A 19,134-nucleotide genomic window follows, 5' to 3' on the forward strand; every position below is an offset into this window, starting at 1 on the left:
GAACACAACAAGCACTAAAGGGAACTGTAGCAGAAACCACGATAGGGCAACGAACTAAGGGAAAAGGGTAAGTATAAGTAGCCTTAAAACTAATGTGATTGGCTCCTGTCACTTCCACCCCCCCCAAAAGGTAAGTGTATGGGTTGATTGGCATGACAGGAGCCAATGGGAGCCTTTTTGCAATTTAGGCTCCCACTGTCTCTTTAAGAGCGCGCCCGAGACTCGCGGCGCGCTCTTAGCTGCAGGCGGGACATGTGACCGCAACTCGCGGTCACTGCCCGTCTTCCTGTTAAGAGAGTCGGATGAGCCGCGCGCGGCTCGTGCAGCCGCAGGACCGCGCGCGGCTTGAAGAGAGGACCGTGGCCGGCGCCCGGATAAGGTAAGTAACGCTACAGTACCCCCCCCTCGAGGACACGCCCTCCGGGCGGGCAGGACCAGGCCTGGCAGGAAAACGCGAATGGAAAGAGCGCACAAGGCGGGGAGCATGAACAGCCTCCGCAGAAATCCAACTGCGCTCCTCAGGCCCATAACCCTTCCAATGTACCAAGTACTGAAGCCGACCCCTAAGGAAACGAGAGTCAATAACAGCAGACACTTCGAACTCCTCATGACCCTCCACAGAGACAGGAGGGGGAGGGGGAGTAAGCCGGGTAAAGCGGTTGCGTACATAAGGCTTCAACAACGAGGTGTGAAAGACATTAGGTATACGCAGGTTCTTAGGCAGACCCAAGGCATAAGAAACGGGATTAACCTTATGTATAATGCGATAAGGACCAATAAAGCGGGGAGCCAATTTCATAGAAGGCACTCAGAGGCGAATATTCCGTGTGGAAAGCAAAACCCTGTCCCCCACAACATAGGAAGGAGCCGCTCTGCGATGCTTGTCAGCCTGAGCCTTCTGGCGAGCAGCAGAGTCCACCAAAGAACGCTGAACCTGTTCCCAAGTATTACGCAAACCAGCCAAATGCTCATCCAGAACAGGCATGCCCTGTGAGGAGAATGCAGCCGGAAGAACAACGGGATGCTGGCCATAGACAACGTAAAAAGGGCTTTTGCCGGAAGAATCATGAGTGGCGTTATTCCGAGCAAATTCAGCCCAAGGAAGCAGGTCAGACCAATTGTCCTGATGGTGAGACACAAAACAACGGAGGTACTGCTCCAGAGACTGGTTGGCACGTTCAGCAGCTCCATTAGACTGGGGATGGTAAGCGGAAGAAAATGAGAGAGAAATACCCATTTCCGAACAAAAGGCTTTCCAGAACCTGGAAATAAATTGGCTACCCCTAATTGCATGGGTTCCTCTTCAGATACGTTTACACTCTTCGGTGTATTAACTCTGGGGTGAATAGGTGTAACAAAACGTCTATTCCTGTTCTTGGTATAGAGCCTGTCACGAATCCTGTTATCTATATCGATGAGGTAGTCAATAAGGTCTTCTAAGGCAACAGGAAGCTCCTTAGCTGCTACCTCATCCAATATAGAGTCTGATAAGCCTTCCATGAAGGCGGTAGTTAACCCATTGTTGGTCCAATCTACCTGTGAGGCAAGGGTACGAAACTGTATAGCGTAATCAGCCACAGACCTAGAACCCTGTTTAACCCTCATTAATGCTCTTGCGGCATTTTTAGACCTTTTCATAGTGTCAAAAGTTCTGCGAAAAGCTGTAAGGAAACTGTGAAAGTCATGCACCATAGGTCCATTAGCCTCCCAAATAGGGTTTGCCCATTCAAGTGCTTTGTCGGTAAGTTGGTGCATAAAGAACCCAACTTTAGACCTCTCTGTGGGAAATGAACGTGGATACATCTCAAACTGAAACTCTTTTTGGTTAATGAACCCTCTGCATGTCTTAGGATCCCCTCCATACCTAGGAGGAGGCGTTAAATGGGCCGTAGCATTAGGCACCGTCGATACTTCAGGAAGCAGGGGTGTAGGAGGGTTAGGTGCGGTTGCTGGAATGGTTCTAGCTAAGAGCGTCTGGAGAGCCTGAGCTATCTGATCCATACGGTGATCCTGCTCTACAAATCTAGCCTCATGGGACGCCATCTGTTGAGCTAAATCTGCGGGGTCCATGGCCCTATCGTAATGTAACGAGTATATACCCCTACACGCAGGATCCAGCCAAACAGAAGACAGCACAGAGGAGAGATACGTCTACCGGACCTTAGAGTGGCCGGACTCGACGTAATAGGAGAAGTACAGAGTCAGGAACGATCCGAGGTCAAGGGCACAAAGAGACAGCGTAAACGAGAACTAGCCGGGGTCTGGTACACAGGAATCAGCAAGCCGGCAAACAGTACAGACAAGGAGAAAGCAAAAACGAAGTCAGAATACAAAGCCAAGGTCAAATACGGAGAAACTGAACACAACAAGCACTAAAGGGAACTGTAGCAGAAACCACGATAGGGCAACGAACTAAGGGAAAAGGGTAAGTATAAGTAGCCTTAAAACTAATGTGATTGGCTCCTGTCACTTCCACCCCCCCAAAAGGTAAGTGTATGGGTTGATTGGCATGACATGAGCCAATGGGAGCCTTTTTGCAATTTAGGCTCCCACTGTCTCTTTAAGAGCGCGCCCGAGACTCGCGGCGCGCTCTTAGCTGCAGGCGGGACATGTGACCGCAACTCGCGGTCACTGCCCGTCTTCCTGTTAAGAGAGTCGGATGAGCCGCGCGCGGCTCGTGCAGCCGCAGGACTGCGCGCGGCTTGAAGAGAGGACCGCGGCCGGCCCCCGGATAAGGTAAGTAACGCTACATCCACCCACTGTAAAGCGCTATGGAATTTGTTGGCGCTATTTAAATAATAACATAATAATAACCATTAAACCAGCAGATAAAGGTGGAAATGTGGTCACTATAGGTAGCAGTAAATATGTCAACATGGTCCATAAGGTACTTGATGATGATGAAATTTATACTATTCAAATCAGACACTACTGGTCAGTAACAGAAATCTTAAAATAGCATCATTATACTGCCTCCGAAAAGTCCACAATAGTTTGGTTGACCTTCCTTGTCAACCAGTTGTGCAAAGATACTCAGACTGTTTGCTAAGTCTTTACCGTCATATATTCCAGATACTAAACAAGCCCTGGGGTTGCCTTGCCTTGATCAACACAACTTTGCAGCCTTGACATGGAATTTCTTTACTCCTCTACTCCACATGACAAGGCACATGCAATTCTTCCATGAGAGGAGGGGAAGTCATTTTGTGGGGCACACCACTTTTACTCTAGACCTCTTCCAATTCATATTAACTCACACTTGCTTACTTTTTGGCAACACCTTATACCACCAAGTAAGGGGCACTGTGATGTGATAGCTTGTGCACCATCATATACCAACCTGCACCTGGGGTGAGGGGAAGTTGTTGTTTTCTCCCAGGATATCACTGACATTCTCTCATGTATATATTCATGGCATCACTATATTGATGTCATTTTCATTGCCTGGCTTGTTATCCAAGAGAAAGTCCTAGCATTTGTAGCATTGTAATACAGGACAGACCGAGATTTAAGGTTCACCCCCCCAAGTTGGGAGGTTCTTTTTTAACTTTCTGGACCTTACTGTCTCAATTAATAATCAGTGAACCCTGACTACTACACAATTTAAGAAGTCCACATTCTTAAGTAGTATTCTACTTAAGGACAGTTATCCACCCGAGCCCCTTAAATGTGATATACGGACAGGCCAGTATTTCAGGGTGCAGAGAAACTGCAGTACCATTGAAGATGTTAAGGCCAAAAACAAAAAAACACAGCTGTCCTTTTGAGATTTTTTCAGGAAAAAAGCTACCCAACCAAATGTTTAAATAGAGCCTATAAAAGGAGCCTTATGACAAACAGTTTCCTTTTTTTGGAACCCCAACCCACCTCTAGACAAATCAAAGCAATCTATTAGATGTATAGGAACTCATGATGCTTATTGGCACTTCATTCAAGACACTTTATGTTTTTGCACCTGCTAACCAATGACCCACATCTGAGGGAGGTGGTGAGCCCACATGCTACTATTACAGCCCACAGAGTGGCAACATTTGAGGGACATGCTTTCAGCTAGCCACTATCAAGCAAAGATCTAAATTAAGAATTTGCTTCACAATACACTTATTGGCACATTGAAATGTGGGAGGTGTATGGTCTCCAAATACATTGAGAGAGACTCTAAACTGATCCACACAGCGACAATAAAGAACCATTCCAAATCAAAACGTTCTTTAATTGTAAAACCTATGTGCTTGCTTATCTACTTACTTGTCAATGTGGTATGAAATATGTTGGCAAGACCTTTCACCCTTTCAAAGAGCATATAGAGGAACATGTGAGATCAGTCAAAAACCCTAAGGATACACCTTGTATTTACGCAAAATTTTATCTAGTGCTCCTGGAAGTACTAGCTAAATATAGAATAAAGTGAAAACTAGTCTTACTCTAGAACACAGCAAGAATAAAACACGCACAGATTCACTGCTGGTCATCCTCCCTCAATAGCTAAAGTCAAAGAGTCTGGAAAAGCCCTGCTTAGAAATATAGTAATTTTATTGCTTCTCCTTTTTTTCCATGTGTTGGTCACATCACTTGATCTGTGAATAAGATCAACATTTAGTGTCTGTTTTTTTTTTTTTGCTATATCTTGATTGTAGTAAGATACAGCCCACATAATTGGGAAGACCTCTTTTCCATCATGGGAAACAAAGCTGCTTATTTGCCCCCAATGAAAAAAACTGTCTCCTCCATTTCAACACCCTATTTTCTGGTGAATGGCACTCCAAATCACAAATGAAATCACAAATGTACATGTGTATACAGTATCAGTACTGCTATGGCTGGCCCAGTTACCAAATAATAATATCAGAAGAGCTTCTAGGTAATGGTACAGCTATCAGTAGAAGAGATCCAATAAGTGGTAATTTGGAGCAATTGGTAGAGGCATAGGAGCCAAAATGTTTATGGTAGAAGAAGAGGGTAAAGCCTTGGTGTGATCTCAGAGTGTCATTTCCCGCTCGCCTCCATACAGCGTGGCCGCATCCGATTGCTGTGGTCACTCTGTTAAAAATATAAAAAAACTTACCTGAGGCAAGTCAGTTTTCCATTTAGCACCCTCATGGAGTGATCTCCGACAGGTTCTAATGAATGCTGGCCGCTGCAGTCCTACGAAACAATATAGCCCTGCCTCTGTCCTCAACAAACCGAAGTGCGTGTGACGTTACGCAAACGACACGCATGCACGTTGTTAGGGTCAAAGGCTATGTACAACCAACCATAGCCTTAGGATGGTTATTTAAACTCAAAATAGCATTTGGTCAGTGCCCTGTTGTGGTTTCCACCAGTTGGTTAACATAGAGTGCATTCTTATTCTAGTTATTTTTGGTATTTGACTTTGGCTTGTATTTTGACTTTCCCATATTTCTGGTATCCTTGACTTTTGGCTTGTTTCCTCGTTGTGTCTCTTTCTGTGTCCCTGACCTCAGCTAGTATTTTGACCATTCTTTATTACGTTAAGACCTGCCATTCTAAGGTCCGGTATATGTTATCCTGATTCATTGTATGTTACACAGTTCTGCGTGTTGGGTCACATAGTAATTGTTACACAGAGGTAGATGTTGTCTCAGTGGTAGTTGAATATATAAAAGAGAAAGAATATAACAAAATATAGTGTAGTATATTCTGTAAAAAATAGTTCAGAATAAGAAGTGCACTTACTTAGTGTAGAGCTCTAGTAGCTCTACTAGGAAGCGCCTGGGCGGTATGATCCCCCCCTAGGGATCGCTGGTCTCTTCTTAAATAAGGTGCTAGGGTATGTGGTGACCTCAGGTAGGCAGGTTAGCTCTGGATGATATATGTCCCAGCAGAAGACTTTATGAACGTGCAATCACATGAAGTGATGGTTTTATGCAGATTAAAACAAAAATAAAAATACAGTGTACAAAATCCATAAAATAATAAAACGAGCTAAAAGGCTTACTCACAACGGAAAAGAAAAAATATGGTTTAAAAAGGCACTCTCAAAAGTGTACAGACATATGGACAAATGGACTTACATGGTTTATATGGGGAGCAAAGTCAAATGTAACTGACATATGATGTCATAATAATGTGATCAAATAAAACAATTATTAAATAAAAGATACAGAAATGGAATAACCCCTTTAGGCTATAAAAACAATCTATAATAAGCAAATAAAAATGTTAATACTCAAATTAATATAAAAACAAAATGGTGCCACTAATCACATCCATGATTGGTGATAAAATAACAACATTTTTAGTATATAAGTTGATGATATAGCTCAGTGGGCTCATGCATCGTCAGTAGAAACTGCTAAACCCGGGAGGTTGCAGGCTCAATTCCCAGCAGGGCCTACTCAGCTTTTTATCCTTCTAAATCAGACAAAATGAGCATCACTAAATTGGGTGAAAGTAAAATCCTCAGAATGTACCTGGAAACCAGAGCATATCCACAAAAAAAACACTATAAGAGAGAATAAATGAGTGAGTGGCATGTACAATTAAAATTAAGCCAAATTGAGGGTTTAGAACTAAAAAAAAAATGTATGTGTTACAATTAAATCCATTAAAAAATATATAACTAACAAATAAAATAAAAACAAATATATATGATATTAAAGTAGTGACCTCGTACAACTAAAGTAGCGATCTCGTACAACTGGCAGCACTTATTTATCCGTTTGTAAGAGAATCTTTTCCAGAGGGAGGCTTAGGCACATTATAAAGAGAAGACTTTTATAAAATGCAGAACAGACAGATTAACGCTGTAAAGGATAAAAGATACAAATTTGAAGAATGTAATTAAAAAAATATATATATATAATAATAGGAAGGGATAAAATTGGACATAAAAACAATTAAGCCAAATTTGTATAAAATGAATTTAAAAGGGAATATGTGAAATTACTATATAATAGATAATGAATAAAAATAAATGTAGTAAATTATTAAATAAATACATATAAAAAATTGTAAACAACCTAGTATTACTACTACTAGTAATACTAGTATACCTAATATTTTTAACATATTGCCCTCTTTCCAAGGGGGGGGGGGGGAGGTTATGGTAATTTTCTATATAGTACAACATTTTTATTAAATTGGATCCTTATTGTGTAACAGGAAATGCTTTGATACTGAATGGTTTCTAACTGCTTTAGAATGTTCCTGTCACAATTCCGGGGAACCCAACACGCTAACGCACACACAGACACACACACAGAAAGTGTGCAGTACCGGTCCTTAGAGTGGCCGGGCTAAGCACACACAGAATAGTCAGGAGACAAGCCAAGTAAGGGGAACCAGAAAACAGAATAACGATAAACAAGCCGAGGTCAAAGGGTAGGAGAAAGTCACAAAGTCAGTATAACAAGCCAGAGAGTACGTAACCAGAAAGCACACGTTCACAATCAATACTATGAAGCAAAGACCACAACAGGGCACAGAAAGACAGGAAAGGTAAGTATTTAAATCCTAGCCTGAATCCTGATTGGCTAACCACCAATCAGTATTAACAAACACACGTGGGGGATATCTATACCCCCCACTGTGTTTGTTGCACTGTAGCTTTAACGCCGGGTCACGTGAGTGAACCCGGCGCTTAGATAATAGTGCCGTCTCCCAGCGTGCAGCGTTAGACATGCTGCCGCTGGGAGGAGGAGAGGAGGACGCGAGCGGCGTGTCAAGAGGATAGGACGCCGCTCGCTTATCGGTAAGGGGAGAGGGGACCGCGGGCGGCGACGGACCGAGGGTGACATAACCCCCCCCTCAAAGACCGCCCAGAGGGCGGGAAGCCGAAGGCTTCAAAGGAAACCGCGCATGAAAGGAGCGGATCAAGGAGGGGGCGTTCAAGTCAGATACAGAAACCCACGACCGCTCCTCCGGGCCGTAACCCTTCCAATCAACCAGATACTGCAACCGACCTTGAGAGAAACGAGAATCAAGGAGAGCAGCCACCTCATATACGTCACTAGAGACTGCGCGAAGGGTATCGGAACGCCTGAGAGACCCAGAGAACCGATTACAGAGCAAGGGCTTCAAAAGGGAGGTGTGAAAGGTGTTAGGTATGCGCATGGAAGGGGGCAAGGCCAGAGAGTAGGAGACAGGATTCACCCTACGCAACACCTTATAGGGACCAAGGAACTTGGGCGCGAACTTCATCGAGGGAACCCTAAGGCGGAGATTACTAGAGGACAACCAAACCCTATCACCTGGAGCATAAGAAGGAGCCGCACATCTGCAACGATCAGCAAATCTCTTTTGAGTAGCAGCAGCACGACAAAGAGCAGCATGGACCTGATCCCACATCTCCCGTAAGGAGGCGAGGTGCTCGTCCAAAGCGGGCATTCCCTTGTCGGAGAACACACCGGGAAGGACAGCGGGTTGGAACCCATAAGCCACCATAAAAGGACTTTCGCCAGTAGAAGAATGAGACACAGTGTTTCTGGCAAACTCAGCCCAGGGAAGGAGATGGGACCAGTTGTCCTGGTGTGCATTCGTGAAACAGCGTAAATACAACTCCACAGACTGATTTGCTCGTTCGGCAGTTCCATTAGATTGCGGATGATAGGAGGAAGTAAATGATAAGGAGACCCCCATCTCAGCACAAAAGCCTCTCCAAAACCGAGAGACAAACTGAGGGCCCCTGTCAGATACGATATCTTGTGGTATACCATGCAAGCGGAACACTTCTTTGGCAAACATCTGAGCCAACTGAACCGCAGAAGGTAGCTTCTTAAGCGGAATGAAGTGCGCCATTTTGGAGAACCTATCCGTTACAGTCAAAATTACTGTCTGCCCATCAGATGAAGGAAGATCCACAATAAAGTCCATGGATAAGTGTGTCCACGGTTTCTTGGGTACAGATAGGGGCATAAGGAGTCCCAGGGGTTTAACATTAGGGGACTTGCACTGTGTACAGACACGGCAAGCCTGCACATAATCTACCACGTCTTTTTTGAGAGAGGGCCACCAAAACTGTTGGAAAAGACCCTTGTAAGTCTTGGTAACCCCTGGATGACCAGCCGTTTTGGCTGTGTGAAATAAAGTTAACAACTTCTTTCTGTCTTTTACTTTCACGTACAGCTTACCAGTAGGAGTCTCAGAGGGTGCTTGGGATTGGTATGACTTGATACCATCAAGAAAAAGAGACGAGATAACCAAACGGGTAGTAGCTATTATTTTAATTGTGGGTACAATGGGCTCAGGAGTGGAGGTAATAGAATCTACAGGTTCGTACTGGCGGGAGATGGCATCAGCCTTGACATTTCGATAACCAGGCCTGTATGTGATTATGTACTGAAAACGTGAGAGAAATAAAGACCATCTAGCCTGACGAGAGGATAACCTCTTAGCATCTGCGATATAGGATAGATTTTTATGATCGGTTATAACCAGAATCTTGTGTCTAGCTCCCTCTAACAAGTACCTCCATTCTTTAAATGCCATCACTATAGCTAATAATTCCCTGTTCCCAACGTCGTAATTCTTTTCAGACTCTGACAAACGTTTTGAAAAGTAACCACAGGGAAGGAGGGGTTCGTCATACGATTGTCTTTGTGACAACACTGCTCCTATACCTGATTCAGAGGCGTCTACTTCCAGTACAAAGGGAAGGGAAGGATCAGGATGGTGTAACACAGGGGCAGTGGCAAATGCCTTTTTTAGAGTCTCGAAGGCCACAATAGCATTAGGATTCCAAACCCTGGGGTGTAAACCCTTTTTTTGTCAGTTTAGTGATAGGGGAAATAATGGATGAGAAGTTTTTTTTTTTGTTTTTTTTTTTAATTCTTTATTTTTGCTGCATAGGATGAAAAATACTGACAATCTGGCAATGCCCCAACAGCTGTTGTCAGCAGATGGTTTAACATAGATCAGAGTTAGTTAAGGCACGAATAACAATGCACATTTTGTTTTTTTAAGGTAGGTAAAACATAAGAGTTTTAGTACAGGCTATACAAAGGAACGTCCAGCATGTGTTTCTATATGCTTAAACATGAGTGTTACATGAACGAGCAGAGCATTGCATATAAAGGAGTTAGGCAAGCTAGGCATGTCACATACAGTCGTCTGAGTATGAGTAAGACAGCTACGTTTCTTTAATGGCTTAGACTTCAGACTGGACTATATGGAGATATGTAAGAGATGCAATGAACAAGAGTAATAGACTAGTTAATTAATTGTAATATGTGCTAGGCAATCTAACAGCTAGTGTCTATAGTATGTCGTCAGGTGAGTGAGATGAGAGTTATAACGCCTCAACACCGGCTACTAGTTAAGAGAGCCTCATCAACAAAAAACAATATCACAATTTGGAAACATTATGCACGTCATATAAAGGCTTAATAACATAAAAAAACAAACAAACGTTTAACGTTAGCTAAATTAGGATAAGATAACCACTGGGCTACACCTTTACACCAAGGCAGACATAGGGAGTCCTCAGGTCACTTAAACTACTGCCTTGCGTGAATGTGAGCTAGGCTATGTAGTGAGGTACTTAGTGAGTAGTTAATTGCGACATGGGCCTCCGCGGGCACCTCGATGATGCAGCCTTCGGATTCTGAAGTCGTCGGAAGGGAAGGAATAGTTGCTGAGGTATCAGTTTCAGTGCGGTCCCTTCTCCGGTGCTGAACCCTCTACTGCGACCGGTTGCCGAGGTAAGGCATGGGCTTGCAACACCGCTGGTATGTTTTGCATCTAGTTAGTGAGTGCACGCTAATGAGTTTTCTCCCAGCGTCACAGGAAAGTTTCTGCAAGGTGTTGTAGGGGATCTGTAGCAGTAACCTGATGGCGCCTATGGCTTGGAGGCCTGAAGGCCAGCTTGGAGTATGAGGTAAGTGATCGGCCGCCATCTTAGTTGCGCCACGAGGGCCAGCTTCTCAGTGCAGTGTTCCAGATTTAGAACTCATGCCGGGTAGATTGCTTTCAGCTCCGATTCTTATTGTATCGTCGGACACGCTGTGAGGGTCTCCGTCGGGGTCAGTGGCGGGACCTCAGCTCTTATGGTGAGGTGCCCTGAGTCGCCGCCATTTTACAAGGTAGGCCTTGGGTGTTAGGCTCCTCGCAGCCTGTAGATTCCCTAGTGGGGACTGGGATGACCCCCCGGCCCAGAGGGGGGGGTGAACGGGGCCGTCAAGCGACTCAGGAAGTCGGTGTGTGGCAGCTGGAAGGGGGGGCATGGTGGCGGCCGTCCACCTCGCCCCTCTTCTGAGTAGGCCGCAGCCCCCGAAGCCTCGTATCCCCTCCAGGGGGACCAAAACTCCCGATCTCAGGGTCTGCTACCCCTGCCGCAGCCTTGTGAGTTTGTGTGTGGGTTTGTTTTTGGTCAAAAGCTTCTGAGTGTAGCTTAAGAGGCCAGATTACTCCGGAGCCTCTCCTGCATGCGACCGGTCAGCATGGCGGTCCGGCCCCGCCCCCCCATGGATGAGAAGTTTTTAACAAACTTTCTATAATAATTGGCAAACCCTATAAATCGCTGTATTGCCTTAAGTCCTTGGGGAAGGGGCCAGGACAGTATAGCTTCCAATTTTGAAGGATCCATGCTGAATCCTTGTTCAGAAATAACATAACCCAGGAATTGTACAGAAGTTTGGTCGAATAAGCATTTCTCTAATTTACAATAAAGACCGTTCTGCAACAACCTTTTAAGCACCATCCTAACATGAGTATGATGTGTCTCCAAATCTGGAGAATATACCAGTATGTCATCAAGGTAGACTACGGCACAGACATGCAGTAGGTCTCTAGGGACATCGTTTATGAGATCCTGAAATACGGCAGGAGCATTACACAATCCAAAAGGCATGACTAGATACTCGTAATGCCCACTGCGTGTATTGAACACCGTTTTCCATTCATCGTTCTCTTTGATACGAACAAGGTTATAAGCCCCCCTGAGGTCTAGTTTTGTAAAATATTTAGAACCTTTGACACGATCAAACAACTCCGTAATGAGAGGGATCGGATAGGCATTTTTAATCGTTATATTGTTTAGTGCTCTGTAATCTATACACGGTCTCAAATCACCCTCCTTTTTCGCCACAAAAAAGAAACCAGCACCAGCCGTAGAGGAGGACCTTCTAATAAAACCTTTAGTTAAGGCCTCCCGTATGTACTCCTCCATGACCTGGTTCTCTTTCTCAGAAAGAGGGTAGACCTTACCCCTAGGAGGCATAGTACCCGGTAATAGGTTAATGGCACAGTCATACTCATGGTGTGGAGGTAACTTATCTGCCTCCCTTTTTTCGAAAACCAATGCAAGGTCTGCATATACAGAAGGGACAGAAACAGAAAGTGGTTTAGCTGTGGGCACGTTGAGTAAACAAACGGGACGTACCTGGGCCATACAGTCTCGTTGACATGATTCCCCCCAGGAGAGTATATCTAAACAACCCCAATCAAGTACTGGGTTGTGTTTAACTAACCAGGGAAAACCCAGAACGATGGTAGCAGTAGGGGAGTCAATTATTTGGAAGGTTAATCGTTCCTTGTGTAAAGCACCCACAGACATGACTATATCTTGGGTTTCATGGGTCACCAGAGGTTTCTCAAGTGGTCTACCATCTATGGCCTCAACGGCCAAGGGTGTGGCCTTTCGGATCAAAGTCAGGGCTGCGGTTTTGGCAAAGTTCTCATCCATAAGGTTGTCTGCCGCACCTGAATCGATCAAGGCTTTGGTTGTTATAGTGGTTTTATTGACCAAAAGAGAAACTGTAATAAACGGTCTGGAGATGGACACATGAGGGGACAAGGTCATAACACCCGAGGCCGACCCCTCTCTGGGCCTTAGGTGCTGTAGTTTCCCTGTAACTCAGGGCAGGTATTACAGTGGTGCCCCCTCTTACCACAATAAAGACATAACCCCTCCCTTCTACGATATGTTCTTTCAGCCTCAGTTAACCCTGTAGCACCCAATTGCATGGGTTCGGGGGATGATTGTCTAGGAGCGGGTAATGCTAGTAATGCAGTACTGGGTAGAGCAGGTAACACCCGTGTATCCAGCCGTCTTTGAGTACGCCTCTCTCTAATACGGTTATCAATAAGGATTACATAGTCTATAACATCATCCAGAAGAACAGGCAGTTCCCTGGATGCTATTTCATCCAGTATGTAAGCGGCCAAACCCTCCTGAAAGGCTGTTACGAGGGCGTCATTATTCCAAACCACTTCAGCTGCTAGAGTGCGGAATTCGATAGTATAATCCGCTACAGATCTGTTACCCTGTCGAACCCTAAGCAGAGCTTTGCCAGCAGAGGCAACCCTACTGGGTTGATCAAACGTGCGTTTGAATGCTGACAAAAAATCTGCAAAGGACATAGGAGACATATTTTCCCACATGGGGTTTGCCCATGCTAAAGCTCTCCCAGCCAGGTGGTTTATCAAAAAGGCAATTTTGGACCTGTCGGTGGGATAGGAACGTGGATTCATCACCAAATGGATGTCAATTTGATTGAGGAAACCACGACACAAAGCTGGGTCACCACTATAGCGCTGTGGCGGTGTCATATGGACTACATGAGCAGGAACGGGTACTGGAGTGGCAATGGGTTTGGGCACAGCAGCAACCGCCTCCTGGACGGCAGGCTGCAGGTGTGCAGTACGAGCCAGTATGGTCTGCAAAGCTTGAGCAAACTGATCCATACGGTGGTCCAAGCCATCCATTCTAGCCTCCTGATTAACTAGGAGCTGTGGTATGTCAGCAGGTTCCATTATGGCCCTGTTGTAATGTCACGATTCCGGGGAACCCAACACGCTAACGCACACACAGACACACACACAGAAAGTGTGCAGTACCGGTCCTTAGAGTGGCCGGGCTAAGCACACACAGAATAGTCAGGAGACAAGCCAAGTAAGGGGAACCAGAAAACAGAATAACGATAAACAAGCCGAGGTCAAAGGGTAGGAGAAAGTCACAAAGTCAGTATAACAAGCCAGAGAGTACGTAACCAGAAAGCACACGTTCACAATCAATACTATGAAGCAAAGACCACAACAGGGCACAGAAAGACAGGAAAGGTAAGTATTTAAATCCTAGCCTGAATCCTGATTGGCTAACCACCAATCAGTATTAACAAACACACGTGGGGGATATCTATACCCCCCACTGTGTTTGTTGCACTGTAGCTTTAACGCCGGGTCACGTGAGTGACCCCGGCGCTTAGATAATAGTGCCGTCTCCCAGCGTGCAGCGTTAGACATGCTGCCGCTGGGAGGAGGAGAGGAGGACGCGAGCGGCGTGTCAAGAGGATAGGACGCCGCTCGCTTATTGGTAAGGGGAGAGGGGACCGCGGGCGGCGACGGACCGAGGGTGAGTGCTGCGAGAGGATTGCAGCCTCCCCTCACCGCCGCCCGCGGAGCCCTGACAGTTCCTCACATGTTCAGCTATTCTAGTTTTATAGTTTCTTGTTGTCATGCAGATATACTGCAAACCACAGGGGCATTCTATATTTTTCGAATTACATGTAATAAAATTCCTTTTATCATATTTTTTTGAGATTAATGTGATTTAAATTTTAACGTTAGAGAGTTGATTTTATATGCATTTTTACAAGCAGTGCAATTTTACATTTATTAAAACATGTTTTATCCAAAAATAAAATATAATGGTAAAATGTATTTCTGGTATAGTTTTTGGTAAGCTGAGTTTTTGAACCGTTAGCTCCTCTGAAAATAATTTTCCGATTTATCTGGAATGATTCCTTTAATGGTATTGTCTTCTTTCAGAAGGTTCCAATGTTTATAATTTTTTTTTTCTCATTTTGTGGCTCTTGTTATTAAAATCAAGAATATTACGAGCTATGGAATTATTGTTTTAGAGGGTTTGTACTGTATTAGTTATTTTCCACCCATTTAGCCTATGTTAGAAATTAGTTTGTCGATCTGATTGCCATCATAATTCCTCTCCAATAGTTTTTCTTTTAGAGAATATGCATCTCTTGTAAACATTTCCAAATCAGTGCAGCTTCTTCTTAAACAAATTAGTTGACTTTTAGGGATACCCCTAAGCCATGGGGAATAATGACAATGGTTGTATTCACAAAAAGTATTTGTGTGCACCTCTTTAACCCCTTAAGGACCAAGCTTCTGGAATAAAAGGGAATCATGACATGTCAGGCACGTCATGTGTCCTTAAGGGGTTAAAAAAGTTTTTGTATTTAAAATAATAATATAAATCTCCAGATCTAAAAAAATACTTCTGTTTTGCTAAAATCTGAAGTTAAAACAATTCCTGTATCATTGAAGTTTAGATATTTTAAAAAATTGTTAAGATCCATTTTTGTGCCATTCCAAACAAACAAAATCCCAATCAGCCATGAATAGATGTGTGTAGCTAGGGGCGAACCAAGTCCCCATAGTTGTTCCTTGTTTCAGCATATACAAAGATTTGTCAAACCATAAATAATTATTATTTAAAGTCATAGATATACCCTCTATAATAAAATATATTTGTATAGTAGAAATGTCTCGGGCATGTTCAAGAATACTAAAATGTACCAAACTCTCTGTTTATTAATCATTTTGATTATTTGTAGACTCTAATCACTGATAGACTAATGGCACCAGGTCAGTGGAGTTGGTGTAAAAAAGGTACATTTAAATGCTATGCATGTGTGCCTCATGTTTTGCACAAACTGTACATAGGTATGTTGCTTAATGCAATAGTATAGTGCCTGACCATGCTTCAGGGTTACAAACTCTTCTCATGGCCAGACCAACTTACCCATTCATTTGAGGACAAAACTTGTAGTTCCATTAAGTAGTCATATCTTATCTATATCTAAAGACATACTTAAAATGAGGGAGAGTCTCACATCCTATTGATATAATGCATGCCTATTTCAAGGAAGCATACAAATTGCACTAATTTCTGATGTACGTATTAATTAGGGAATTTATGCAAAACAAAAAGAAAAAAATAGTGATCATTTAGTTTATTTTATGGGGACATTTGACCTCTATTATAGTGGACATAAAAATGCATTATCGTAGTTGACATAATCCTCCCTTATAAGTGAATCTCTGTTTTTGCTTCCTAGGGATAATTTATCTCATTTGCCTTTTACCACCATGTGCATAAAAGAAAGTCTAAGACTACACCCTCCTGTAACAATAGTTTCCAGACGTTGTACTGAGGACATCAAATTGCCAGATGGCAAAGTCATTCCAAAAGGTAAAATGTACATATAAGGCTGATTCATAATAGTTATGTTAAACTTAAAATAGTAAAAAATTAGCTAGTGATTAAGTAGGGGAAAGGGTAGGAGAGCTGAAGAATAGAAGGGAAACATGATGTTATGGTTAGATATTTAGATTTGGCATCAACGTGTGAAGTTTGTTACACTTTTTACACAAACAAAAAGAAAGAAAATATGGGGTTGCGCATTTTTGTTTAGGTATATTTATTTTGTATAGCTGTGTCTTATATTGAATGTTTACTTCCTGTCTCTTTCAAGGTAACATCTGTCTAATCAGTATCTATGGAACCCATTACAACCCTTTAGTCTGGCCTAATCCAGAAGTAAGTGTTAGTGACATAATAGCTTATTTATATTCTGTTAATGTAAAGATGTACATCCACTCTTAAGATCTCTTTTATGTCTAGGTATATGATCCATACCGTTTTAATCCAGAGAATTCTAAAGACAGATCTTCACATGCATTTATTCCATTCTCTGCTGGTCACAGGTAAAGATATTTTTTATAACATTGCTCATAGCAATCCTTTATACCTGTTACATTAACTTTATCTTCTTCCCATAATTAGTGAATATCCATTCCTTTCTATCTCCCCATTACATTACTGGAATCATGTATTTTCCTCTTGATGAGACCGCCACATGACTCAAATGCACATATACACAGTAATTGGAATTTAGTCTAACTAATAGACCTGTTATTAATAACAATTCAAAAGAAGGCAAAACACTTTGTTAAATTCTAGGTTTATTGGTATATATACATTGCTATCACTTCTAGATTTATTTTGTTAATTTTGTTGGATTTATTTTTAAATTCCAGTGCAATCATGGGATTCATTCATAGAATCATGGGAGTTGTAGTTTAGCAACATCTGGAGGGCCGGAGTTTGGGGAAGCCTGCACCTGAATCCTGCCATTCCCATCAGCCATTGGTTATGACAGTGGATGGAAATAGACATCATTTCACACAATGCACTATAGATGCTTATTGCAACTTATTGCCCGGCCTCAAGATTATCTATGGAAGATCCCACGGTCTTACAAGATCTTTCATATATCCCATTTGTATTCTTACGCATATATAAAGGAACAGCAGAGACAGCAGGTCCTGGCAGGTGAAGCTGTCTAGAGCTGAAGAGGCAGTGTAAACAATAGGAGAAGTTAAGATAAGTACTGTATTTTTCCTTAACCAGTCCGCCTATGGCCAGCACCATATAAACAGACATGTCACCTTTATAAGACCCCACAAGTAACAGTGCTGCTTTATGGACCTGAGCCCTTGACTGTATTATGTAAGCTAGTTATTGAAGTAAACATGCAAAATTAAGACCCGCGCTCAAACTCCTATTACTGCTGGGTGGCAGCAATGGCTACAGTATGCATCAGCTCCAATGAATAGAACACAATCAAAAAACATTACTTGTGCACTATCCCAAATCCATATGCACATTTAAATACATTTAGGTTTTTTTAGTATCACTTTAATGGCCATTTAAATATAAGCTCACTTGCCAAGTCAAGGCAAAATCTCTTAGGTGTTTCCTGCAAAATCTCTGTCCCTGACAAAGTAACTGTATTAATTTTGATTTTAAGGATAGTGTGCATGTAGGAAAAAGTTATTTCTTTATTACAGTCATATATTCTATGTTAAGAAACTCTTTCCTGTAACATAAACAAACTTGCCCCACACAGGAACTGCATTGGACAGAACTTTGCCATGTCCGAGATGAAGGTTGTGCTGGCTCTTACTCTACTCCGTTTCAAAGTGAGCATCGATGAAACGAAGGCAGTACGAAGGAAGCCGGAGCTAATCTTACGTGCAGAGAATGGACTGTGGCTGCAGGTGGAGGAATTGAAACCATGATAATGTATCAACGGACGAATCATTGGAGACACTTAAAGCATCTCTAGCCCCTCTTATATCTCCTCATAGATCCATAGGTATGTCCCTTCTCGGTCTCTCCGCTCTGCCCGTGACCACCTCCTGTCCGTTGTCCGCACCCGTACGGCCAATTCGCGCTTGCAGGACTTCTCGCGGGCGGCTCCCTTCCTATGGAATAGCCTGCCTACCGCCATCAGACTCTTCCCTAGTCTTGCATCTTTTAAGAAGTGCCTTAAAACCCATCTCTTTAGGAAAGCTTATGGCCTCCAAGACTAACCCCTACCTCACATACCTGTCTCTTGCCCTCTCCTAAAAGGCAGCCCACCTTATTTAATTGCAAATTCCTGTCCTAATGTGTTTTACACCCTACCTCCTATAGAATGTAAGTTCGATTGAGCAGGGTGCTCTTCAACCTATTGTTCCTGTAAGTTTATTTGTAATTGTCCTATTTATAGTTAAATCCCCTCTCATAATATTGTAAAGCGCTACAGAATCTGTTGGCGCTATATAAATGGCAATAATAATAATAATAATAATAATAATAATAATCTCTACAAATATAGTTTGTGGCTCGCACCTATAAATTTTAGCTATTTATTTGTAATTGAATTATTAACAATGTTCAATTAAATTGATATTGCTGGAACTTGTTTTTCTGTTTTATTTACTGAGACATTTCAATTCATTATTTAATATCTGGTAAATTAGTAATGTATACAAATTTTGAAATGTTTTACTAAATCAAATGAAATTGAACAACCAAACATACTTATTAGTCTTAAAGTCTTAAATTATATATGCAATCCAATAAAACAGAGTGATAAACACCAGGTTAATTTGATATATATCACAAAAATATGCAACAACAGTACCTATGGAAAACAATGTGTTTATTATTTACAGCTCCTGCAAATAAAAAACGTGTTGAAATATTGAGTCATGCAAGTAAAGAGTAATTTTTAATAGGGTGCAGATCCCTGACCAAAGTGCCTGTTTGTGTTCAAATACGTCATATCTTGTTGACTTTGTTTACACTTTTTTGTCACTTGG

The 19,134-nt window shown here is 42.7% G+C and overlaps 1 protein-coding gene across 1 annotated transcript in view; it reads left to right on the forward strand.

Annotated features, from left to right (window-relative positions):
* The window catches only part of LOC134612211 (ultra-long-chain fatty acid omega-hydroxylase-like), a 111,326-nt gene extending 93,197 nt beyond the window's left edge, over positions 1-18,129 (forward strand). The window contains exons 11-14 of the mRNA XM_063456562.1: positions 16,041-16,174; positions 16,458-16,522; positions 16,607-16,689; positions 17,895-18,129. Of these exons, the coding sequence (XP_063312632.1) occupies positions 16,041-16,174; positions 16,458-16,522; positions 16,607-16,689; positions 17,895-18,066 (454 nt within the window). The 3' untranslated portion in view covers positions 18,067-18,129. The remainder of the gene's footprint in view (positions 1-16,040; positions 16,175-16,457; positions 16,523-16,606; positions 16,690-17,894) is intronic.
* The last annotated feature ends 1,005 nt before the right edge of the window (positions 18,130-19,134 follow it).

Source organism: Pelobates fuscus, chromosome 1 (genome assembly GCF_036172605.1).
Source record: "Pelobates fuscus isolate aPelFus1 chromosome 1, aPelFus1.pri, whole genome shotgun sequence".
In the NCBI taxonomy this organism is placed as follows: Eukaryota; Metazoa; Chordata; class Amphibia; order Anura; family Pelobatidae; genus Pelobates; species Pelobates fuscus.